The sequence below is a fragment of the Microcaecilia unicolor genome, chromosome 8, assembly GCF_901765095.1.
Source record: "Microcaecilia unicolor chromosome 8, aMicUni1.1, whole genome shotgun sequence".
In the NCBI taxonomy this organism is placed as follows: domain Eukaryota; kingdom Metazoa; phylum Chordata; class Amphibia; order Gymnophiona; family Siphonopidae; genus Microcaecilia; species Microcaecilia unicolor.
Window position 1 is genome coordinate 29,811,363 of NC_044038.1, and position 27,193 is coordinate 29,838,555.

Consider the following 27,193-nt stretch of genomic DNA (forward strand, 5'->3'; position numbering starts at 1 on the left):
GTTTTTTTTTCTTTTTTTCCTACTATTATGTATTACATTACCATGCAACCCAATTCCTTTTGTAACACCAAATGTCTACTCTCCTCACATTTCTACTATCCATGATTTATTGTAAGCCACATTGAGCCTGCAAAGAGGTGGGAAAATGTGGGATACAAATGCAATAAATAAATAATAAATAAATTGAGTCCTGGAGAACCAAAATATGCAAAATAATTGAACGGTGTGTAAAAACCTGATAAATTCACTTTAGGGATACCCTGGTGCTCATTTTCGAAGCAGATTGATATCTCAGATTGGCCAAGAAAAAGTCCCATCTGCCGAAAACGGCCAAATCATGATTTTCGAAAGGCAGAATTTTGGCATTTTACACTGTAGTTCATCAAATAGCAAGGGGGCATGTTGGAGATGGGCTTTGGGCAGGTCTAGGGGAGGCCCAAAATTAGGATGTCTTTCAGCAATAATGGAACGTGAAGAAAAAACATCCATGGCAAAAAAAAAAGAAAGTTTTAATCGGACAATGGCATACCAAGGTGGGGGCGGTCCGCCCCGGGTGCACGCTGCTGGGGGGGGGGGGGGGGTGCCGCGCGCCTTTTGGCCGAGTCCGCTCGTTCCCTCCCTGCTGCTCCCTCTGCGTGGAACAGGTTACTTCCTGTTCCGGGGCAGAGGGAGCAGCAGGGAGGGGAACGAGCAGACTCTGCCAACAGGCTCATGGCACCCCCCCCCAGCAGGTAAAAATGCACCCGGGGGGGGGGGTCACGCTGCACCCGGGGGGGGGAGTGTAATTTTGCCAGGGGGGGGTCGCGCTGCACCCGGGGGGGGGGGGTGTAATTTTACCAGGGGGGGCCGCGCTGCACCCGGGGGGGGGGGGTGCATCGGCGATCCGCCCCAGGTGTCAGCCAGCTTAGGAATGTCACTGGTCCAGGATACAAAAAGGTTGCCTTGATTGAGCAGCTGACCACTGAAGGGACTGAAGGAATGACCCCTCCTTAATCTGCTTGTGGTTACGGAGAGCCCCCCCCCCCCACCCCTAAGAAGTGAAAGAGTCAGTGGATACCAGACTCTGACAGGTTCAGGTATTATGACCATTCCTAATAGAGCAGCATGCCAGCATAAGGAGTAACCTACAAGTCAGTTTCTTTGAACAGTGGGACCGAGGTCTAGCTCCCAGTTTAACTCTCGTATTTCTGTACAAAAATGCGAGCCCTCCTGGAACATAGAAATACCTACTGTACCTGAATTTATAATCGTGTAATGGTGAACCTTTAGGCAAAATAGGTGTTTTATCTGTTCTTGGAATTAAGGTGGGATTTGTTCTTGGGTCCCATTGTTTAAAGTCCACTGCACTGACCACTAGGCTGCCCCTCTCCTCTGCAGGGACATCTGCATGGCCATTTTTGTACAAATGATATGAGACAGACCTTTGTGCTTGCTTTTTTGGCATTCATATTTTGGATGTTTCAATTTGGAAACTGGCTGTTTATTTTGGTTGTTTTGTGTGCAAAAACATGCTTCTCGCATATTTTTGAACAGGAAATCCTAATGTTTTTTTCTTTTTGAAAATGGTTGAGAGATGGACATCATTTTCTTTTTTTGAATGTTATGAGCAAGACGTCCCAGTTCTTACTTGGACATTCACTGACATTTTCTTACTGATATATGCTTTCATAGGGCTACTTACTTATTTTTGCTGAAGAACATGTCAGGTTCTCATGTTTAGCTATTGCAAAATTTTATTGTGTCTTTGTGCAAAATCCTGTAGTCCACAAGAAGTAGTCTCAGAGAGAGAGAAATTTTTTAAAAAAAGGCTAATCCTAACATATTAATCACTTTGCATGCACAATATTTTTCTATCTGCTTACTACTGCTATAATGTATTTTATTTTGACGTTTATACCTCACATTATCCTAAACGTACTGGAGATCAATGTGGCTTACAATATAGAAAACAATAAAGGTTTACAATACCATAACCAAATTATCAAGTAAGAGCAGAGTAGCGCAAATAAGAACTAAATAATAAACCATTGATGGCCAGTTACAATCTTAATACACTCCATCACTACTACTACTACTTAACATTTCTAAAGCGCTACTAGGGTTACGCAGCGCTGTACAATTTAACATGGAAGGACGGTCCCTGCTCAAGGAGCTTACAATCTAAAAGACATCAGTGGGTAGAAAACTCTCAAACAGGAAAGTTTTCAGGCTTTTTGCAAAAGACAGTGATTTAAATTGTGCTGCTTTTATTAGCACTTCTATTGCATGAATCTGAAGTTAATATTTAGACAAAAAGATATGTTAAAAGAAACTCTTCATATTATTTTTGTTATTCTGGTATTGCTTTGACATAATACATTATTCGCAGGTATTTTCTCTGACCCTAGAGGGCTTACAATGTAAGAGTTTTTAATTTTTGTTTTGGGTTTTTTTTAGGTTACCAGGGGCAAAGGAGGGTTAAGGGGCTCGTTTACTAAGTTGCGTAGGCACGTATGTGCACCCTCTGTGTGTCAATTTGGAGTTACTGCCTGGCTACCACATGGCTTGGGCGGTAATTTTGTTTTTTACGCGCACCAGAAAATAATTTTTATTTTCCTGCGCGTGGGGGAAACGCTGTAAAAATGTCATTTTTTATAAAATAATTTAATTGGTTTAGAATCCTGTTGCCTCTGTGCAGCATGGTTAAAAATGCCCTTTGCTTCAAAAACGTAATCCTCAAATAATTTAAGCACATGTTTGCAGTGATTTTCTTAATCATTTTCTTTCCTTTTTTTGGCAGGCAAGTTTGGCAGTGGAGTCCAGTCCTATTTCTTGTTTCTGCGTTTCCTAGTTTTACTCAACTTTGTAATGTTTGTTCTGATGTTTGGTTTTGTTACGCTACCTATTGCCATTTCCAGATATAATGTTTTCAACAGCTCTCATGTTGACTCCTTTACATCTGATATAGGTAAACCTAATTTAAATAAATTGTAAATTGATATTTACCTATTTTTAATGTTGTAAACAAGTTCTATATTTAAAAATGTTTTAATAGAATTGATTTGCAGTTTTTAGTGTTGTGTCTTGAGACAGACTTACAGTGCTCTTTAGACTAGCAGGGACATAAAACCCTGATAAATGGAACCCAGCCATTGCACAATAGCAGCACCTACCAGTGGTATTTGAAGGGCTTACATACTGGGTCCCTGACAGGAATATTTTGTGGCCCTACTAAAGACTGTGACTGTAAAGCAGGGGTATTCAATGTCTGTCCTCAAAGGTCTGTAACCTATTCGGACTTTCAGGATTTTCCCAATGAATATGTGTGAGATGTATTTGCATGCAGTGCCTTCGTTGTATGCAAATAGATTTATTGCATATTCATTGGCTAAAATCAAACGTAATCATAACCAATCTTGCGAATAATCACAATATATATCATATAATACAAACTCTCCAAAACCGTTGATCTAATATATAATTAGAGTTCAAACAATCAAATCCTCCACTTGTTAGAAGTCAGTCTTTCATGTACCAACTCTTTCAAATACCAAGGGCCCTGTTTATTAAGGTGTGCTAGCATTTTTAGCACGTGCTAACTGTGTAGATGCTCATAGGAATATTATGGGCATCTACACGGTTAGCATGCGCTAAAAATGCTACCATGGCTTAGTAAACAGGGTCCCCAATGTTGTCTTCATTCAGTAGCCAGTTGTACTCCCTTGTTCTGCTGTTTTAAAGTGTCCCAACTGCATATCCAGAAAGATGCACTTGGCTCACACTCTGCGATCCAGAGTCTTATCTTGCCTTGATCATATCTAGGTCTGGTCTCGACATGTTCACATGTTTCGCCCAGATTTGGCATCTTCAGGAGACAAGACAGATCTCAAAGATGTATTCAAACTTCACAGTTACCTCCGGATTGCAGATTCCCACAGCGGGACTCAGCTCCAAAGAATCCTGACAACCTGATTGGGTTGTAGCTCTTGAGGACCAACATTGAATAGCCCTGCTGTAAAGAGTGGGGCATAATCGGGAAAAATCCTTAAGGCAGCTAGTAAGGGACTGGGACACCTCTACAGTCTTTGAATTGCAGTGATTTGAGTTGGGGCAGATTTCATTTTATGCTGGAAGCTTGGCAGACCCACTTCTTTCCCCATTCCACCCTGTTTGAAAAAAAATCAATAGCATGAAAATTTCTCTCTTGCAGCTACATAGATAACTCTAATGTTTTGACTATATATGATGGATTTTTTTTTTAAGATCCTGTGTGCACGAAGTACAAAGTTGCTGTACAGGGACTTGGATATTTCCATAATTACATCATTGATCTTCTCTCAGGCACTGTAAGTATGTAGATGAATTTTTCAAGTATTGAAGTTCATTTAAAAAATAGTCTTTGGCCTCATATGTGAGAGTTTAGAAAATTAATGGAAATATAAAAATACATTTTCTTTTAAAATTGTTTCTGAAGCTTAATATGCTAAAATTCTACATTTTAGTTCCATTAATAAAATAATTTCCATCTGGAAAATAGACCAAGGCTTGAGCTGTTATGAAAACAGGTGCATTTGTACACATGTGGGGCTATTCACCCTTTTGAAGGAAGATCATTTTAAGGTAGTATGTAGTCAAAAAAACCCTTCCTGGTGGTAGTATGACATTCTCTTCTTCCTCCAGCTAATTCTCTGAAGAAGGGGAAATGGGACTTGATATACCGCCTTTCTGAGGTTTTTGCAACTACATTCAAAGCAGTTTACATATATTCAGGTACTTATTTTGTACCAGGGGCAATGGAGGGTTAAGTGACTTGCCCAGAGTCACAAGGAGCTGCAGTGGGAATCGAACTCAGTTCCCCAGGATCAAAGTCCACTGCACTAACCACTAGGCTACTCCTCCACTAGCAACATTCTATGTAGAAGCCTGCCCTTGCAGATCACCAATGCGGCTGCACAGGCTTCTGTTTCTGTGAGTCTGTTTCTGTGAGTACAGGATGTCAGACTCACAGAAACAGAAGCCTGCGCGGCCGCGCTGCTGATCTGCAAGGGCAGGCTTCTACATGGAATGTTGCTAGTGGAATAGCAACATTAACATTCCATGTAGAATCTCAAATAGTAGCAACAGAATCTCAAAGAGTTGCAACATTCCATCTAGAATCTCCAATAGTAGCAACATTCCATGTAGAATCTCAAATAGGGAAAGGGAAATGGGACTTGATATACCGCCTTTCTGAGGTTTTTGCTACTATATTAAAAGCGGTTTACATATATTCAGGTACTTATTTTGTACCAGGGGCAATAGCGGGTTAAGTGACTTGCTCAAAGTCACAAGGAGCCGCAGTGGGAATCGAACTCAGTTCCCCAGGATCAAAGTCCACTGCACTAACCACTAGGCTACTCCTCCACTGAATTAGGACGTAGGTAGTTCAGAATAAAACTTTTACCCTGAAAGTTAGCCGAGGTGAAAGCATTAACCTTAGAATGTAAGTTTCATGCTTGTATTCATTGTGATCCTGGATAAAGTATATTTTTCTGTGCCTCAGTTCACCTAATTGTGATTGGTAGTAATGGGCATAATATTGTTCATGTTTCTAAACACTTCAAGGACCTTTTACTAAGCTGCGGGGAAAAAGGGCCCTGTGCTAGCGGCAGGGGCTGTTTTTCCCACACACCAGGGCCCTTTTTACTGCAGCGAGTAAAAAGCCCCCCAGACACACATGGCTGTGTGGTAAGAGAACACTTACTGCGTGGCCATGCAGTGGGGGGAGCCATTAACACTACCCATTGAGGTGGTATTAAGGGTTCCCGCGCTAACCCGGCGGTAACCGATTGCTACTGGATTACCACCGCGCAAGCCATTTCCGGGAGTTTTCTTTATCCCACGGAAATGGTGCGTGCTCAGGGTGGGATGAGCGAGCGTTGAGCCTGCGTTGTGCTTACCGCTGCTCTGTAACAGGGCCCCTTTGTAAGTTATCTTTGGAGTCCATACCAGGGGCGTAGCCAGACTTCGGCGGGAGGGGGGTCCAGAGCCCGAGGTGAGGGGGCACATTTTAGCCCTCCCCCCAGCGCCATTGCCGACACCCCCCCACCTCCGCCAGCACCGCCACCAACAACAACTTTGACCCCCCTACCCTGCCGACGACCCTCTGAACCCCCCCCCCCCCCCCGCCCGCTGTCACCTACCTTTGCTGGCGGGGGACCCCAAACCCCGCCAGCTGAGGTCCTCTTCTTCCTTCGTTCTGTTTCTGAGTCTGACATCCTGCACATTGTACATGCAGGACGTCAGACTCAGAAACAAAACAAAAGAAGAAGACTTTGGCTGGCGGGGGGGTGGGGTCCCCCGCCAGTAAAGGTAGCAGATGGCGACGGGGGGGTTGAGAGGGACGGCGGGAGGGGGGTCCAGGGCCAAATCTACAGGGGCCCAGGCCCCCGTAGCCCCATAGTAGCTACACCCCTGGTCCATACAACAAATGCTATAACGATATCCTTATTGCGGGTAGTTGCATATATATTTCTAAGATACTACATAGTAATCAAGACTAGAAATTTCATACAAAAAGAGGATTTGGGATTACACCACAGTCATTGACAACTTATTTATATTTTAGCATCACTCCTCAAATCTGCATGCTTTTTCTTCAGACTGTTCATTTCCCTCCCATCAAACTATCAAGCAGTCTTTCAAACAAGTCTGTACCAAATATTTGTATTCAATTAGACCCTGAATACTGACCCGAATACATTATTCGTATTCAGCTGACTAGTGATTTAAATTTGAGTACGAATAATCCGGGGTTCTACTGGAATAAACACTCGATCTCTGATTTCACATTGCTTCTTTTTTATTATTCGTTATGTTAAAGCTCGATGCCCGTTATTCGTATTCGGCTGAATAGTAAAATATGCTGTTCGTACAGCTCTGTTTCAAAACATTGGTTTATTTTGTAGTTCTTTTTCCACCTCTGGGTTGGATAGAGTACATTAAGAGGTACACGCGTTTGATAGTTGACAATGTTTCTGTGTATATTATCTTACAGGGCTTTCTTGAATGGACCTATTTATTTTATGGATATTACAAAGTAGAAGCAATAAACTTCAAAGATCATAACTATAATATACCTCTTGCATATTTGTTGGTCACTCTTGCTTACCTTCTGTTGAGTCTTCTATGGATCGTGAAAAGGTAAGGTCTGATCCTTTTGTAGTTTGACGTTTTTACTTGTTGCTTGCATAGGTAGACATCGTTGAACTGCAGTGCAGGTTTGTGCACATGGTGAAGACCTCCAAGGTTTCCATTAACTTCCCTTTCCACATCTCCTAAAATACCTTTGTTGTTCTTTGTTGGGCGCAAGTCCTTGTGAAATATCCATTGTAGCATTTTTGCCAAGAGAAAACAAAATAGTTGCACTTGATGCTAGCTATGAACAACAGGTACTTTGATCTTTTCTTCTATTATCTATTATCTGTTCTTCTATTATCAACTTTTTCTATACCCTTGTTTCGAACATAATCATTTTGAGTGTTATGTGCAACAGTGGGGTATTGTACTCTAGTTGTCTTATTTACCTTCTTGTAATTGCTCTGCTTTCTTTGATTACTATTTCTATGCCATGGATATATATTTTTGTTTTTGTAATCCTTATCATCCCTTCTAAACTTTTCAAATTTGATTAATCTCAAATCTCTTTCGTACTGTTCACTGCTTTTCTTAAAATCCTCGTATAATATATCAAAACAGGCATCATTATCCTTTACATTGTTTTACTACTGTTTTATTAAAATTCTATTAACTTTGTTTTTCAAATTACTATGTAAGCCGCATTGAGCCTGCATTATGTGGGAAAGCGCGGGGTACAAATGTAATAATAATAATCTTTTCTGTGTTTTTGTTTACTGTGAATGTCAGAGGACTATAGTTAATTTATTCTTTTCTAAATAGCAAGGTGGTTTACAAATTTCAAATCAAAATGGAGAGAGAAGAAATTCTGCCACCCAATCTCGGCTAAGCTCCTTAGAAGGAATGGATCCTAAGGAGCTTAGCCGAGATTGGGTGGCAGAGCTGGTGGCGTGAGGCGGGGATAGTGCTAGGCAGACTTATACGGTCTGTGCCAGAGCCGGTGGTGGGAGGCGGGGCTGGTGGTTGGGAGGCGGGGATAGTGCTGGGCAGAATTACAAGGTCTGTGCCCTGAAAAGGACAGGTACAAATCAAGGTAAGGTATACACAAAAAGTAGCACATATGAGTTTATCTTGTTGGGCAGACTGGATGGACCATGCAGGTCTTTTTCTGCCGTCATTTACTATGTTACTATGGGGCTCATTTTCAAAGCACTTAGCCTTACAAAGTTCCATAGTAACCTATGGAACTTTGTAAGGCTAAGTGCTTTGAAAATACGCCTCCAAGTTATTCAGATGAAAGGAAAGCGAAGTAAAGGGAATTAAAGATAATTGCAGTTCTGTATGAAAGATAGGAAAAAAAATGCAGGTAGGAGTAATCCTGATGATCTCAGCGCCCATCCCAAACCTATGTGACAGCCAAAAGCAGTAGTAAACAAATGGGTTTTTAAGGCAGCTCTGAATTTGATAATGCATGGCTCAAATCGGAACGGAGTTGGAAGAGCACTCCACAAGAGGGGCTTGTTGATCTTCTTTGTTTATTACATTTCAAATTTAATAAATACTCATGTACAAAAGAAAAATAAATAAAAATAAAAGCATAGGAACAGGTAGAGTTAAGTTGAGCATGAGAAACAGGGATATGCAGGCAACAGTCATTAATGGGCCCTTTTACTAAGCCACGTAAGCATCTATGCGTGCCCAACGTGCACCAAAATGGAGTTACTGCCCGGCTACCGTGTGGTTCTTGTGGTAATTTAATTTTTGGCGGTCGTCCAAAAAATAATTTTTATTTGCAGATGTGCACCAAGTGGCATTTGACATGCGTAGGTCATAAGTATTGCTATACTGGGAAAGACCAAAGATCCATCAAGCCCAGCATCCTGTTTCCAACAGTGGCCAATCCAGGTCACAAATACCTGGCAAGATCCCAAAAAAGTACAAAACATTTTATACTGCTTATCCCAGAAATAGTGGATTTTCCCTAAGTCCATTTAATAACGGTCTATGGGCTTTTCCTTTAGGAAGCCGTCCAAACCTTTTTTTAAACTCCGCTAAGCTAACCGCCTTTACCACATTCTCTGGCAACGAATTCCAGAGCTTAATTACAAGTTGAGTGAAGAAAAGTTTTCTCCGATTCGTTTAAAATTTACTACATTGTAGCTTCATCGCATGCCCCCTAGTCCTAATATTTTTGGAAAGCGTAAACAGACGCTTCACATCTACCCGTTCAACTCCACTCAACAAATCTCCCCTCAGGTCATTACCGCCCGGTTATTGCATGAGACTTTACCGCTAGGTCTCAGACCCAAAATGGGCATGTCCATTTTTGGCAAACATTTTTAAAAGGCCCTGGATGGAGCTGGTAGACAGGTGGGGACTGGGGGTGTGTGTGCGCAGCAGCGATCCGCCCCGGGTGGCAGTGAACCACAGAACGCCACTGTCTACGGCTAGTTGGAATCTAGATGTATTGGGCTGGCGAGACTCTATATAGTGTACCAGTAAGAGTTGATCGCAAACATAATTTTATGCATACACGTTACATGTTGCACCTTAATTTTTATGCTGTAGAAGAGGAACACTTGGAATGCAATGTAATATCTCAAGTCTTCCAATTTTTACTTCTGTATTATTTTTGATCCTTTATTGCAATACGGCCTAGTTGCCACCATGCTGAGACACACTAAGGGGCTCATTTTCAAACCAGAAAAATGTCCATAAATAATGGCAGAAAGTGGCAGATGGGTGTTTTTCTTGCAAAAACATCCAAATTGCTATTTTCAAAATGCATTTTAAAGACATTTTTTTCTATTCAGTTTGTCTAAATGTCAAGGGGAGTGTTGGAGGCATATTTTGTGCGGGACTAGGGCGGGCTTACGATCTGGACGTTTTTCAGCAGAAAAATGTCCAGGGCAAAAAATAGGATGTTTTGGGGTAGCCCTGTTTCAATAACGACTAAGTGCCAAAAAGGTGACCAAACTGACCAGATGACTACTGGGGATCTAAGGTGTGATTTCCCCCCCACTTAATCCCCCAGTAGTCACTGACCCTCTCTCATCCCCTCCCCTAAGAGGCGAAAGTGATAGTGCATACCAGGCTCTGACAGCTGCAGATATAATGGCCATTTCTCTTAGAGTAGCAAGCAGATCCCTGGATTAGCCTAGTGGTCGGTACAGTGGACTGTAGAGAGGGGGACCTGGGCCCTTATCCCACTCTAACTGGTCCATGTAGTAGAAAGTGTGAGCCCCCCCGAAACCACAAATGCCTACTGAATCCACATATAGATGACACATGCAGGCATAAGGGCTGTTGTGGTGTACAGTACATTTTTTGCTATTCCTAGAGAGCTCACCAAACAACATAAAGGGGTTTATAATTTATTTATTTATTACATTTGTATCCTGCACAATTCCCGCTCATCGCAAGCTCTATGCGGCTTACATAGTAACAAATCACAAAATCATGAAGTTAACAAAATCATGACGTTAACAATGATTTAAAGTAATATCCTATATAATAAAACTCACCCTCAATGTTCTGAAGACACTGACGTCAGTGAAGCCAAGCCACTGACGTCGCTTCCTTCAAGACAGGTTCGAAGGGTTCGTGGTGGTGAAGCCACCGAAATTGCCAAATCACCGGGCCCCGCCCTCGCGTCAAACGTGATCACGTCGAGGGCAGAGCAATGGCGTCACACACCGAGGGCGGAGCAATGGCGTACGGTTTGTGGAGCAATGGCGTCTGAACGACCAAGGGGTCGGTAGGTACGTAGGGAGGGAGGGAGAAGGGGGGGGGGTTGTTGGGGAGGAAAACCTTGCTAGCGCCCGTTTCATTTGGTCCAGAAACGGGCCTCTTTTACTAGTATAACAATAAAACATAGTTAGACTAAGGTAGGTTGTAAGGAGAGGAAAGAGAGTGAGGCAGGGAAGAAGAGGGGAGAGGAGCAGGGAAAAGGGGGAAGAAGGAAGGGGGAGTGGGAAAGGGTGCAGTGTACCTGGAACCTTTTATTGCGAAATTCACTGCAGTCCCCCCTAGGCTAGCCCAGTGCTTTGCTGGGATGACTGTGTAGCAGTCTAGTAAGACTGCTGGCTCCAAGACATCCCAGTGGCTTGTTTTTGTGCGTTTTTCCCCCTTGGACAATTTTTGGTGTGAAAATGGCTCTTAAAAGATGCACTGGGCACAAAAACAGCTTAAATAGATTTAGGAGCTAAAAAGATGTTTGTCTGGTTTGAAAATAACTGGTGTTTGGCACTGGAGTTTTGGACGTCATATTGAAAATGCTCCGCTAAATTATTTCTGGAATAGAGTAGCTGAGCGGTTAGAGAAGTAGGTCGTGAACCAGGGAAGACGGAGGTCAAATTGTGCTTCTCCTACTGATACTTTTTTGTGCTTGGGCAAGTTACTTCATCCTCCACTGACAAAGGTACAACTTATTTATTTTACTTTTATTAACCCACCTATTAACTAGGGTGGGGAACAATAAAACACACATAATTGTAAAATACATAAAGCTAAATATAACAAACAGACAAAATAATAACATATTACAGTCCATACGTCAAGTGTAAACCTAAAAATATAAAGAAGAGCATTTTCACCCATTTTTCAAATTCTGATATGGCCAACAACACGCAAAACAATCCAGGGCCTTTTATTCCATAAACCTGAATAAACAGATGCTTTCAACCTTTTCTTAAATTCTGAAATGGATGATATCTGAATATTTCCAGGAAGTTTGTTCCATAGGAATGGGCTGGCAAAGGATAACATTGTCACAAGTCACAGCTTAGATTGTGAGCCCTTTTGGGCAGGGAAATAATTTGTATACTTGAGTGTAACTTGAGCTTGGATTTGGAAAAGGCTTCTGTATGCAGTTAAAAACTGAATGCTTTCTTTTTTTTTCCCTTTAAAATAAAGCTTCAGTACTTTACATTTGCAAGCACTGCATTCTTTTGTCTTGATTGCAGTCTAAACCAGCAAATATTATAACCAAGGTAGAACTGAAAAGCCCTTTTGGGCCAGGGAAGTGAAGGTGGCACCAGAAAGCAGAGATGCTTGGATTACATGAAAATTCACCCTCATAAATATGACAACCTATTATGGAGTGGAGGAATAGCTTTGTGGTTAGAACAATGGACTGGGAACCATGGAATCTAGGGTTCATATCACATTGATATACCCTTTGTTACTTTGGGCAGCTCACTTAACCCTCCATTCCCTCAGGTATAAACATAAATAGTAAGCCCTCCAGGCACATGGCAATACCATACCTAAATGTAGCTGGTCTTGAGCTACTACTACAGATGCGAGCCAAATCCAAATAAATGTATGTATGTTGGATATTGCTTCTCTGCTGCAGCTATGAGTAGTACGGAATCATTTCGGGGGGAATTCTGCATAAAATAAGAAAATTTTTGCATGTAATATTTAAAGATACAGTAAAATTGTACATATTTTGTCAAAAATACACAGAATATAATTGCTGTCTTTAATACAGTGCAATCCGCTTAAGTGCAAGGGTCTGGAACCAAAGAAATACATGCAGTTAACCGGAGCGTGCACTTAACCGTTGTGACCCAAAGAAGCTTGATATCTGATAAACATATGTACAGTACTGTTTATTATACGTACATTATACAGTCTCCGTTAACTGACGTTAGGCTTACTTGAAGTAATCAGTGATAGTCCTCTGTACACTCTTATGTCTGTGAGTTCCATAGACTACGTCTGCCAGACGGTAAAAACTGTCATAGCACTGACATCCAGTGGCCTCCAGATAGGCCCGCACGGTGTTGAGACTCTCCAGCGCATTTGCAAAAGTGACAGGAGGTTGTTGAATTTTATCAGTATGTGCCTCGCTGCTCATTTCATCATCAGCCATTGCCTGCGTGTAGGCGCATATATGGACATCAGTGCTGTCGTCAGCTGTTTGTAGATCGTAATCAACAGCTACGTAGTGATGAAACTCCTCTTCAGTAACACAGGCTGGGATGTCAATAGCCTGTTCATCTGACGCATTTGCAACAGCTGCATCTGTTTCGGCCCTTTCCACATCCCTAACAAAGCTTGCCCGCTTGTAGCAGTTCACAATGGTTGCCTCTGTAACATGATTCCAGGCTTCTTTTCTGCATATGTAGGGAATCCAACAGTGATAGATTACGAGCCAGTTCAACAGCACATTTATCTTTGCCAGTCTGGTCATCCGTAACACTCATCAGAAGACGTAGCACAAGAGCCCAATAATGTTTTTTGAAATTGGCTATTATGCCCTGATCCTTAGGTTGGATCAGAGAGGTAGTGTTTGGTGGCAGGAAGACTAGCTTGACGTTAGACAGCCTGCCATCATCACTGTGTGCAGCACAATTATCACAAAGCAACAAAATCTGACAGTTCTGTGCCTGCATTCTAGTGTCTAACTTCTTTAGCCACTGCTTCCAAATTTCCCCAGTCATTCATGAATTTGCGTTAGCCTCGTATGACACAGGAAGTCGCTTAACATTCTTGAAGCAACAGGGCTGTTTGCTCTTTCCAATGACGAGTGGTTCCAACTTCTCACTCCCATCCATATTGCAGCAAAGGAGGATCGTCAGTCAGTCCTTTGATGTTTTAGTTCCTGTAATTTTGGCTTGTTTGAATGCAAGTGTTCCATCAGGAATCGCTCGCCAGTAGAGACCGTTTTCATCAGCATTGAAAATGTCACAAGGTGCAAACTTGTTCAAGATGGTAGGAAGAACTGAAACAACCCAATTTTCAGCACCAAAGTCATCAGCGTCTTGTTTTTCCACCATGCTGTTTCTTGAATTTTATGTTGTTCTTCCATCTTTCCAACCATCCAACAGTGGCTTTGAATTCAGTTTGTCCAAGACTTTCAGCTAGCTGATTAGCTTTCTCCATAAGCTCCATAAGCAGTGGACCACTGACAAGAAACTGTCTGCTCCTGACTTGAGAAAACCACCGAAGAAGAGCATCTTCTACATCCTCAGCTTTTCCTGCCCATTTACGTTTCCGGTGTGGATTTGTATTGTTTTGCTAGTCTTCTAGAAGCTGGTCTTTCTGCTTCAAGATACGTGAAATTTGACTGGGATTGACACCATATTCTTTAGCAATAGATGCTTGACTTTGTTTTCTAATTTTTTAAGAACTTCTATTTGTCCAGTGTTAAAGTCTTACAGTTGTTCGACGACAACTCCAGTGTACACTCTAACAACATTCTTTCGCATATTCTGCCTGTGGCAGTTAACCAACGAGATTTCAAATTTACTGCCCCTTTGTCACTCGCCAATCGGCTTCCATATTCCGTACGTGCGCTTATGCGGAGTCTTTCCTGCAGAGGAGCGGCCATGCATATAAGCGAATCTTGCACTTATCAGTGGTGCACTAAACCGAAGTTTGTCCCCATAGAAATTGATGGAGCCAAAAACGGGACCGAAGTACGGCATGCAGTTAAACAGAGCATGCGCTTATCCAGCGTGCACTTAAATGGAGTGCACTGCACTTTGATTATAAAATCTTATGCCCAGGTAAGTTTTTTTTTTTTTTTTTTTTTTTTTTTCTGTTTTTTTTTTTGGGGGGGGGGGGGGGGGGATATTTTGTGTGTGTGCAGAATTCCCCTAAATCTGGCCACTTCCTTGCGCTTGATTCTCCAGGTCTGTTCCCTGCATTATGCCTCCCCCCTCCCCATAAAAAGTATCAACCATCTAGACTTCTCACTGTGCTCAGACTTAATTGCACTGCACAGCATCCTCTTTCTTCAACTCTTCACCCACACTCTCAAACTCACTGTCTTGGCCCCCCTCCCACCAGTACTGGCCCCACAAATCGCACTGATGATCTCCCTCCACCCACTGCACTCACACATGCTCTTTCACTTGAACCTATAGAGCTTCCATCTCCGTCTTGGTCCAAGACACTGGCAGCCTCCTTGTGGGCCCATATAGGCTGATTGAAGAAGATGCTACTGCAGACCTTCTGTCCCTTTTCTAGTCTCCTTTTTATTGTAGCTGAATTCTTCTTTCCAGGTCCACGCAGGTGAATGGTGTACAAATTTTAAAATTTTGTACCCAAAAGCACAAAATCTTTGTGGTATATTAATGTATAGTTTACTTGTGTCTAATAATCTTATGTAGGAGAATATTTTCACTTGGCCAAGCAATATTATTTTTTTATTTTTTATTTTTTGTTACATTTGTACCCCGCAGGACGTCAGACTCACAGAAACAGAAGCCTGCGCAGCCTTCTACATGGAATGTTGCTAGTGGAATAGCAACATTCCATGTAGAATCTCCAATAGTAGCAACATTCCATGTAGAATCTCCAATTGTGGCAACATTCCATGTAGAATCTCCAATAGTAGCAACATTCCATGTAGAATCTCCAATTGTAGCAACATTCCATGTAGAATCTCCAATAGTATCTATTTTATTTTTGTTACATTTGTACCCTGCACTTTCCCACTCATGGCAGGCTCAATGCGGCTTACATGGGGCAATGGAGGGTTAAGTGACTTGCCCAGAGTCACAAGGAGCTGCCTGTGCCTGAAGTGGGAATCGAACTCAGTTCCTCAGTTCTCCAGGACCAAAGTCCACCACCCTAACCACTAGGCCACTCCTCCACTCCAATAGGACAACTAATAGGAATTGTCAATGATAATTTGTTGTCGTCGCGCAACTTTCTCTGTCTACACTATCCCAGCAGCAGGAAAGTCAGATACAAACATATGTTTGCTTCGTCTTTCCCATTTACCAGTGCTAAGACTTGGAATGAACTGCCGAAGCAATTAAAAGAGATATCAGACCATCAATTATTTAAGAAGTTCTTGAAAACATTCCTATTTACGAAAGTCTACTCCATACCGAATTCCTCCATTTGACTGTCCTGTTGTCGTTTGAAGTGGGACTCTAACCCTATTGCACTTGTTGGACAGTTTTTTTCCTTCCCTTGTCTTTTCTGTGAATTCATCCCAGCTCTGTTATCCTATGTTTATACCTTTCTTTTATTGTAAATTTTCTTGAACTACTGTATGCCGCATTGTGCCTGCGCTTGTGGGAAAATGTGGGATAGAAAGGCACTAAAATAAATAAATAAACAAACATATTTTTGCATTTATATTCAACAATATTGTATTGTCACTCTTCTTGTCATAGATCTATGGAAGGCTTTAAGCAAAGCTTGGTAAGCGATGAAGATCGGTTCCAGAGTTACTGTAACAAAATATTTGCAGGCTGGGATTTCTGCATCACGGATGAGAGTGCAGCGGCATTAAAACATAGTAGTTTACAATATGAACTAAAAGTGAGTGCCAGATGGAGTATTTTTTTAAAAATTTTATTTTGTATTATAACATTTTCTTTGATCTACAGTAGTTAAGTCCAAACTAGCAGCATTTCAAAATGGAATACATGTGCCCAAGACTTATTCAGTGCATGGCTACAAGTCTTTTTTTTTTTCTGTTACCTGGGGCTCCTGTTCTGTGATGAGAGATGTGACTTCTGGTGTACACTAACTGCGCAAATAGAGGAATAGTTTAGTTCCTTATGTAACACTCAACAGTAGTGGTTGTCAACCCATTGGGTTTTCGGGATATCCACTATGAATATGCATGAAAGAGAGTTGCATACAATTTTCTGTGCAAATGTATCTTGTGCATATTTATTGTGGCTCGCTGATAAACTGATTGGTGGTGTGTCAGAGTGGGCTTCACCTTTAAACAGACTAGAGAGTCACCAAGGTGGCAAAAGCAGCTGCAGTCAAAGTAAAATAGATCTTGATGGTCACACTAACTCAGAGAACCATCAATGCTCTATTTTACACTTTATTTATTTATTAGGATTTATTTACCGCATTTTTGAAAGAATTCACTCAAGGCAGTGTACAGTAAGAATAAATCAAACCTAAGCAACAGACAAAGCAGTAAAAATATTCAAATAACAATACAAAGTATGGCATAGTATAATACTAGTAAAAAAGGCCCGTTTCTGAAACCAATGAAACGGGCGCTAGCATGTGTTTTTTTTTTTGTGTGTGTATGTGTCACAGAGTTATTTTGTGAGTGTGTGAGGGTGGGGTGTGTGTGCAGGTTGTTGATGTGTGTCTTTTTTTTTTTGTTTTGTTTTTTTGCTTGGGGGGTTGGGGGATGTGCTGTGCTATGCTGGCAAAGTGGGATGGATTGGTGTGTGGCTTTGAGGGTGTGTGTCTGTTGTATTGTGTGTGTGTGGTTTTGTCTGTCAGGGAGGTTTGTGGAGGGGGGGGGGGTCTTTCTGTTGGTGAAATGTAAATGTGGTTGTAGGGGGGTCAGCCTTTGCTGAGTGGTGGATTGTGGGCTGGGGTTCTGGGCATCCTGGAGGTGGGAGACGGCTTGCCTGAGGACGGGGATGGTTGTTTTAAGTTGGCGGAAGGGAGAGGAGCACAGTCTCGGGCCATCGGGTGGTGATCCGGTATATTCGGTCCATTTCAGGCCGGCTGCAGGGGAATGCTGGAATATGCGCTGCGGGAAGCTGCGCCGTCTTTTTCCGGGTGCTCGGGGAATCCCCGAGGTGGGAGACGGCTTGCCTGAGGCTGGGGATGGTTGGGCACGGCCGCCTTGGCAAAAGGGGAAGAGGAAGGGGGTGGGGAGTTACCTGTAGCTGCGTGAGAAAACGGGTATTCTTTGTTTTGTATTATTAGTTTGCATTTCTGTTGAAGAAAGAGTGGATGCCTTTTGAATGATGGAGGTGGTGCGTCGGTGTGCGGTTGTTTCGTTAGTTTGGCAGCCAGTCTCCAGCGAATCCTAGGCAGGGAAGGAGTAGGGAAACACGCTCCGCGTGTTTCCCTACTCCTTCCCCTTCCTTGGTCGCTGTTTGCTGCTGGCTGGGTCACGGGTAATCCTTCCAGCTGGGCCGCAGCTTGTCCTGTTCGCCCACGTCCCAGATGGTGATGGGCACATTGTTTTCCGGCTCCTCTGACTCCATGTCAAGCGATCCCAAATATAGTCTTTGCTACGGGCCCTCTTCAGTACTGGCATTAGGCATTTAAAAATTCCCCCCCCCCCCCCCCGGTCTATTTTTGCACATACCCACAGCAGGAATATTCTTCTCTCGTTCCAGCGGTGGTTCTGTGCTCTCCGTGCTGCACAGATAATGAGCCATTCTGCTGGGGAATGCTCCTCCCTTATTGTCACGTAGTTTCCTCTGATTGGTCCGTCTTACGTTGCCTAGTGTTGCCTGGGAACGGTGTTGTGATGGTCCTTTGTGTTTCAGAATGTTGAGGGTGTTTTTTCTGATTGGTCCGTCATGCAAGGGCGGGGCAGAGAGACATGGTCAGTGTTGTGGCTTCACCACCATGAATCCATGAACCCTTCAGGGAGTGACTGAGTGACTTCAGAACGTTGAGGGTGAGTTTTATTATAGTAGATACTTTATATTTTACAGGATCCTTTCAGGAAAGGTGGTATTTGGGTTGATCATAATTATCAATTTCTGGGGCTGGGAGGAATCTAGGGGCCTAAAAATTAAGTGAGCATAAATCTAATTGTTAGGGTGCTTAATAACCTTGCACCAGTCCTGCTAGGTGTGGCTTGAGGTTAGGGTTGAGAGCCTCTGGTGTAGACACATATGAAATGTTCACCGTAATACAAGTAGACATGGGATGCTCATATTATGAGTATTAGTGCGGAAGAGTGCTGTTAAAGTATTTTGAAAATATAAATCCTAAGTGCCTTGTGGCTTTTGTGTTTTTTGTGCTCTGCAGTATTCTGCCCCTAAGATCAGAGAACAACGATCTAATCATAGGGGCGGAATGGTGCCTTAACCCTATGCCAGCTCGGTGCTGCCCAGTTACCGCCAAGTTAACGCAGGAACCCTTACCGCTACCTTAGTGGGCGGTGGTAAGGGCTCCCCCCCCCCCCCCCGAAATGGCTTCATGGCCATTTCATGCAGGAAGGTGAGACTTCCCTTTTACCAGCTGCGGTAAAGCATAAAGAAGCAAGAGATTGAGTCTTATAAAAACATATGACCGTGCTAAGATTTTTTAACTTCTTGCTGCAATGAATTGTCAGTGATTTTGTACTGTATGTTGTAACTGTTTTTAGCTTTGTCAGTTTGATGAAAATAAGGGTCAACAAACAAGTTGTAGGTGATAACCTTTTTAATGGAGTCACTTAACGTTTCTTTGACAGGCTTTCAAGCCATCTCTTTTCATCAGATTAGTGAAGAAACAATACATTTACTCTAGGCATAAATAGCCTAAAACCTAAACCTGTTTGTATTGTCTGCCTATATTGTTACATTTTATTGAAATGGGGGTGGAGGGATAGGTAGAGGTGATGCAGTAGTACAGTTCAAAAGCCCAATATCTGATAATGGATGAGGAAGCTGGTGCCTTTGTCCTTTTGTGTTAGCCTCAGTGTTTGATCTTTCAAATTCGAAACTTCCATTCCTTTGTGAACCTAAGACCTAGACAAATGTGCACTAGTTAAACCCAGTGTAACTGTATTATTTTTTTTTTCATTGACCTGATAAGGTGAGGATGACTTGTAAGCTTGCAGAACCCCCCCCCCCCCCCCCATTAAATTAGTCCAATAAAAGGTTATCACCTACAACCAGCTTGTTGGCCCTTATTTCCACATGTCCAAGTGAACTAACATGACAATAGCAATTCTCTGCTTAGCTTGATGGCAAATCTTAGGACCCTGTTTACTAAGGCGCACTAACGTTTTTAGCGTGCGCTAACGCTAGAGACACCCATATATTCCTATGACCATCTCAAGTGTTAACGAGCGCTAAAAACAATAGTGCGCCTACAACGCGGCTTAGTAAACAGGGCCCTTAGATTTGTGATGTGTTTATTTCTGAATTCAGACACATAATAAATGAAGAAATCTGTTCACCTACATTTTAACATGCGCCAAACAAATTAGATTCGCAGTTACCACAAGTAAAGATTAAGCAGGCAGAAACTTGCATTATTCAGTCACTGTAGTAATTCATATTTACTGATCTCATTACGTGAGAAGGAAAGAATGCAGGAAGATCCTGAGAGATCATACCTTTTTTCTAATCCTCTTATAAGGTGGCTTGTGATATTTAAAACCTTACCAGCAAAGAGAGTACTTTTATCTTTAAAAAAAATTTTTTTAATTAAGTTATTTTGCCCATTGATACCAAGGCAACTGACCTTTATATTTACTAGTTTTGAATGTGTTGCTCTGGTCAGTGTTGTGATTAGAAATATATTAGGGATCCTTTTACTAAGCGGCGGTAAGCCCAACGCGGGCTTATCGCTCGCTATACAGGAAGTACTGCCGGAATACCACAGCAGCCGGGCGGTACTTCCCACCCCTAGCGTGCCGTCATTTCCAGACTGTACCTGGCGGTAATCGGTGCTGTCCAGTTACTGCCAAGTTAACACAGGAACCCTTACCGCCACCTCAATGGGTGGTGGTAAGGGCTCCCCCCCCCCTGAAATGGCTGCACGGCCATTTCATGCAGGAAGGTGAGACTTCCCTTTTACCAGCTGCGGTAAAAGGGGGCCTCGGTGTGCGTGTAAAACACACACCGATGCCAGCACCGGCCCTTAGTTTCTTATATACTGCCTGAAAGCTGTTGTAGCGGTATATACATTACTACTACTACTAATTAACATTTCTAAAGCGCTACTAGGGTTACGCAGCACTGTACAGTTTAACAAAGAAGGACAGTCCCTGCTCAAAGGAGCTTACAATCTAAAGGACAACCTGTGCAGTCAGCTTACAATCTAATGGACAACATGTGCAGACAGTCAAATTGGGGCAGTCTAGATTTCCTGGATAGAGGTGAAATGGTTAGGTGCCGAAGGTGACATTGAAGAGATGGCCTTTGAGCAAGGATTTAAAGATGGGCAAGGAGGGGGCTTGGCGTATGGGCTCAGGAAGTTTGTTCCAAGCATAGGGAGAGGCAAGGCAGAAAGGGCGGAGCCTGGAGTTGGCGATGGTGGAGAAGGGAACAGAGAGGAGGGATTTGTCCTGTGAGCGGAGGTTTCGGGTAGGAGCGTAAGGGGAGATAAGGGTAGAGAGGTAATGAGGGGCTGCAGATTGAGTGCATTTGTAGGTTAGTAGGAGAAGCTTGAACTGTATGCGGTACCTGATCGGAAGCCAATGAAGTGACTTGAGGAGAGGGGTGATATGAGCATATCGGTCTAGGCGGAAGATAAGACGTGCAGCAGAGTTCTGAATGGATTGAAGGGGGATGCATGGCTAAGTGGGAGGCCAGCGAGGAGTAGGTATTGATTTTTCTTTCTATCCCCGTTTACAAACCCACGCTAATGCCATTCACTTTGAATGGGCTATTCCAGCAGTGTTAGCATGGCTTTGTAAACGGGAGTGGGAGCAGTTTCTACTTAAGGCAGTTGGTGGGGGGGGGGGGGGGGGGGGGTTTAAGTGGCTTGCTCAAGATCACAAAGAGCTGTGGTGGGATTTGAACCAGGCTGCCCTGGTTTTCAGCCCATTAGGCCACTTATCTACTTGCACACGTAAGTATTGTTTTACTCTTTCACATTCAGCATAAATTACGGGCCTAGATCCAAACAACGTATGCTTCCAGCTTCTCTTACATAAGTACACAACTGTGGAACGCCCTGCCCAAAACTCTGAAATCTATCCACAACCATCTTATTTTCAGGAAATCATTGAAAACCATCTTATTTACGAAAGCCTACCTTTCGTAGCCAAATTAACGTCCTGCTAAATGCGACTGTTTTTACCCTTTTATCACTTCCCCTCCTATTTCGTTGTTGCTTTATACTTCTGTTACTTTATGCTCCTACTTTATATTGTATTTGTATCTGTGTAAGCCACATTGAGCCTGCAACCAAGTGGGAAAATGTGGGTTATAAATGTATTAAATAAATAAATATTTAGAAGCGATACAAAAGAATACATAGGTTGACCTGAATTCATGTTTATGGGATTCCAGAGGTTCCCGCTGACTTGAATTCATACAATGCCTCATGCTGTGCTGTTTAGGGGCTCATTTTCAAAGCACTTAGCCTTCCAAAGTTTCATAGGTTTCTATGGAACTTTGGAAGGCTAAGTGTTTTGAAATACGCTGAATTGGAAGGACAAAAACAAGCTGTTTCTCACCAAGGTACCAGCGGTAATAAAACACTAATTCTAAGAAATCTCTGTAACTATGTAAACATATTATTTAGAAAAAGGCTTGGGGAATGTTTTGTCTTGGGGGGGGGGGGGGGGTGGAGGGGTAGTCTTTCCCTTTCCTAGAGCGATTGCCTGAGAGTGTGACGTTTATTCATTGGTGGTTTGTCTACTAACTTTTGGGGAGGGGGTAAAGGACAAGGAACTCATACTGCCAGTGGGGGGGGGGGGGGGGGGGGGGGGGAAGGGACCAATTCTGCAGTAGCATCTGCAGCATTTAGGGGGGTGGATGCCACCCCAAACTATGCCGATGAGTTTATGGTATATCTGGGGTTTTTTTTCCCTAATGATGGCCAAGGAACCCTGTCTTATAGCATTAATTTCTTATTATATGGCTCTCCTGTCTGTTTTAAAGAGTAAGTGGCAGAAGTAGGCAAAGAAAGCAAATTTTAAAATTTGTAAGCGTAGTCTTCTGTTCCAGTTCTACTGACTGCTTTATTTACAGGGCACATGAAGATCTGTGGGGAGCAGGATGTGGCTCTGGCTAGTTTGAACTTGTGTGATGGGCGTGGTGAGTGCTGTCAGCTGATACGGTAGAACAGTTGTACTGCAAATAATATGTTTGCAAAAAGCAGTCACTAAACTACAACCTTCCTAGTAGAAATTAAAAAAAAAAAAAAAAAAGAATCTCAAAAATGAACAGTGTTCTGGTTTTCTTTGCAGACAGACTTGGAGGAAGAAAGAATACGACAGAAAATAGCTGAAAGGACAAGAACTGAAACATGTCACATCTATTTATTAAGAATATTTTTAAATGTCATTGTGATTGTAGTTTTGGCTGTCTCTTTTTATTGTATCTATAAAGTAAGCGTCTTCTCTCAAGAGTTCAACAGTGTAAGTATTACATGAAACAGATAAAAGCAGAATCCTTTTTTTCTGTTGCTATTAATATTTATGTACGACTTAAGCATAAAATTAAGCATAAAAGTTTCTGTAAACTAATATCACTAATTTAATGAGAAGCTATAACATTAAAAAGCTTATTTAGGTGCTCAGAAACATGCAGCATAGCCAGTATTGGACGAACTAACATTTTCCAATCATTACACTTTTGTGGGCCAGTTCTTCAAATTTATCAATGCATAAATAAACTTAGAAAAAAGTTTTTTTACTTATCTCGAATGCTGGCTGTGAAGTAAAAATCCAATGTGACTGGTGTATATTACACAAGAATGAAGAAAATCTAAGGGCCCCTTTTACTGAGCTGCGGCAAAAGGGGGCCAGCGCTGGCATCGGTGCGTGTTTTACACGCATACTGAGGTCCCCTTTTACCGTAGCTGGTAAAAGGGAAGGTCTCGATTTCCTGCAGGAAATGGCTGGGCGGCAAGTAAAGCACTTGCCGTGCGGCCATTTCGGGGAGGGGGGTAGCCCTTACCACCACCCATTGAGGTGGCGGTAAGGACTGCCACACTAACCCAGTGGTAACCGGGCAGCACTTGACACTGCCCGATTACAGCTGGGTACAGTCCAGCGCCACAAAAATAATTTTTTGTAGCGCCAGAAATGACGGCACGGTAGAGGTGGAAAGAACCGCTGGGCTGCTGTGGTAGCCTGGCGGTACTTCTGTTATAGCAAGAAGTAAGCCCATGTTGGGCTTACCGCCACTTAGTAAAAGGACCTAAGCCTCTCAAAACTGGATTTATGCTGTAATCACCGACTGCCATGCTCCAGTGATAACCACATAATCAAGTGAATATCAAGAAGTTTTCAACTTGTGCATAGCAAATGACTGTTCTTAAAAGCTGTTAAATCTCTTCTGTTGAATCTCGACATGGTGCCATGTTTCACGTATTTTGCATCTTCAAGAGATTTGATCTCTAATCTGAAAATTCTTGAAACAATATTTGCAGCGGTGCTAGAATGGGAACCCAAAATTACTTCACTCGTTCTCCTGACATGGTGCCATGTTTCACATACATTTCGTCTTCAGGAGATTCTACAATAGGATATCAAATCATCAATAAAAAACCTCATGTAAATCAATCTAGAATGTATCACTATTCAGACATCAAGAATCAGTTAGTATGGTCCCAGTATTGAGAGACTTGGAATTTTTCATTCTTGTGGATTATACACTAGTCACATTGGATTTTTACTTCACAGCCAGCGTTCAAGATAAGTAAAACTTTTTCTAAGTTTATTTACGCATTGATAACATTTGAGGAACTGACCTATAAGAGCATGATGATAGAAAAGAGTTACCTCATCCAGCATTGGCTATGCTGCACATTTCTGAGCACCTTAAAAACTTTTTAATATGCTTGACACCATGTTAATGCCTCTGAACAGATCAATGTGTGTGAGTGTGTATTTGTTTCTTTTTAAACCCAGAAACTCTTACGACAAACTAGCTTGCTGCATCTTTTGGTGGAATATTTACCCTCTATAGTGATCACCATTGCCAACTTCATAACACCTATTATTTTTAAAATCATAGTTAATTTTGAAGATTATACTCCTGCCTTTGAAATCAGATGTACGCTTATGAGGTAAGTCATTCTGTCCCCTTTCTCTGTTTCAGTCAAAGGCTAATAACTTTAATTTAGAGAGAGAAAATAAAAGGGCTGACTGTATACCAGTCAGGCACGAAAGAGTTGTCACATGATCCAGACATGAAAACATACCTCCACTGGGAACTAGGTTATCTGTCTCTATTTCAGCTGACTCATCCAGGCTTAGAATGGGGGAGGGAAAGTGTTCCATTATGGACATGTTTATAGAGCATTTGAAAGCACATTCCGTATACCAATATATTAAAAAATATATATTCATTCCATGTGGTGATTGGTGCACTGTGATCAGAAAGATTTGACCTTTCATGTGAAGTGCAGTGCCAGATGTAGTGTCCAGCATCATATTTGTTCAAATATTTGAGCACACCTGATGTAGCTGCAGTTTTTTTAAAGATAACTTCATGTGTTCATTGATACATTCATGATATATTTGGCATACTTTATGAACAATTGAAAGCACTAAGATCTGTGTTTTACAAAGGCGCGCTACAGGCGCGTTAGCATTTTTAACACACGTTAAACGCTAATGTGCATCAAATGCTAATGCGCCTATAGGAATGTATTGGCACGTTAGCGTTTAACGTGCCTTAACTTTAAAGGCTCGTTTAAAAAACGCTAACACACCTTAATAATCATACCCCTAACTTTTTTATACTTTTCTGGTATTACCTAAGAAGACCAGGGATCCTGCACATTTATTCCCTGTATAAGCTTGAATTATAATTTATATACATTTTACAAGTGCCAGCTGTCACTGCTAGTCACAGGAACTGATGTGTAAATGAGTTACTGTAGAAAAAGTTAATAAAATGTGTGTGTGTGTGTACACATCTCTTTACAATCTGCAAGTACTGCCGTAATGAAAACCTATTTAAAAAACATATCTTCATGTATGTTAATTTTAAAATTGGTATGCAATAGAATATTGTAAATTGCTCCAAGAAAAGACAAATGCGTGCCTGTGAATCAATCTTCAGGGAGCAAGTTATCAGAATTTGGAAGGTGTATGGCTGTAGTAGTTGTTTTTTTTTTTTTGCATATGTCGGCGGTTCCCAAACCTGGTCCTGGAGACACCCCAGCCAGTCAGGTTTTTAGGATACCCACAATGAATATTCATGAGATAGATCAGCGTGCAATGAAGGCAGTGTTTACAAATCTCTCTCATGAGTATTCGTTGTGGGTATCCTAAAAACCTGACTGGCTGGGGCAGGGGCATAGGCAGACCTGCCATTTTGGGTGGGCCCAGAGTTAACCTGGGTGGGCCCTTCTCACTCCCAACGCTACCCCTGTACATACATACAATATAGTGGGTTTTTTTCTTAAATGATCCGTCTGCCCGTTTTTCTCTGAACCCCCTCCCCCGGTTCTACCTCAGATCCATTGTCCGTCACAATTCCTATAGGCATCTTGCGCCGGCCCTGCAGGCTTCTCTCTACCACATTCCCACCAAAAAAAACAAGAAGTGACATCATTGAGGGCAGGACATGATAGAGAGAAGCCTGCAGAGCCAGCAGTAGCTCTGAGGTAGACTGGGGGGGGGTGTAGAGAGACGGGCAGATGCCAGGCCACAAGTGAAGAGGGAGAGAGAGTAGTGAGGTGCTGCCACTGAAGAGTTTTGGGGGCCTCATGGGCTGCTGACAGGCCCACCCAGGCCCACCCTTAGCTACGCCACTTCAGGTTTGGGAACCACTGGTATATGTGCTTTTTTTTAATTACTAACTTCTGTTTTTAGTCATGAATAGTGGAAGAGCAGTGTCATTGGTTTTGGAAATGGGATTAAATATTACTGTGCCCTGTACTATACAGTTTCATCATGTACATATATCTTGAAACCTCATATCTCCCACAGATGTGTCTTTGTACGCCTGGCCAGCATTGGGGTTCTCCTGATTACACTGTGGACACAAATCACCTCCTGTGATCATCAAACGTGTAGCCTCTGTGGCTACAATTATAAACATTACCCTGTAAGCAAATCATTGTACTGGAAATCGTTTTTGGTTTTAGGAATTTGTATATCATTTTGGAATCAGCATAATACCAATATTTTGGTTGCTTCTGTTATTGCTCCTTTCCCTTTGTTTGCTGAAAAAAAAAATGTGAGCAAAAAAAAAAAATCAAAATAAATAAACATTACAAAACTCAAGTAAATAAGTTCTGTTTCCTAACCTCAGTCCTGTACCCCCTGGCCTGGTATGCACACTTATTTTTTGCTTTCCCTTCTCCTTGCTCATTAATATGTTTGTTGCATATTGTCCTAACAATCATATGCAGAAATGTATGAAGACAAATGTTGCTTTTGGATTTTATACGCACTCTCTGTAACAGCAGAGGCATCAGGATCAGGGTCTTGTGTGATAATTGGAGCCAATACGGAATGGTACTTATATGCAAATCATGTTTGCTCAATTAGTGTTTCATTTTC

The 27,193-nt window shown here is 42.2% G+C and overlaps 1 protein-coding gene across 1 annotated transcript in view; it reads left to right on the forward strand.

Moving 5' to 3' along the window:
- Positions 1 to 27,193, forward strand: part of TMC7 (transmembrane channel like 7) — a 73,552-nt gene that overhangs the window by 26,657 nt on the left and 19,702 nt on the right. The window contains exons 4-10 of the mRNA XM_030212639.1: positions 2,780 to 2,947; positions 4,243 to 4,325; positions 7,016 to 7,161; positions 16,236 to 16,383; positions 22,919 to 23,089; positions 24,587 to 24,744; positions 26,618 to 26,735. Of these exons, the coding sequence (XP_030068499.1) occupies positions 2,780 to 2,947; positions 4,243 to 4,325; positions 7,016 to 7,161; positions 16,236 to 16,383; positions 22,919 to 23,089; positions 24,587 to 24,744; positions 26,618 to 26,735 (992 nt within the window). The remainder of the gene's footprint in view (positions 1 to 2,779; positions 2,948 to 4,242; positions 4,326 to 7,015; positions 7,162 to 16,235; positions 16,384 to 22,918; positions 23,090 to 24,586; positions 24,745 to 26,617; positions 26,736 to 27,193) is intronic.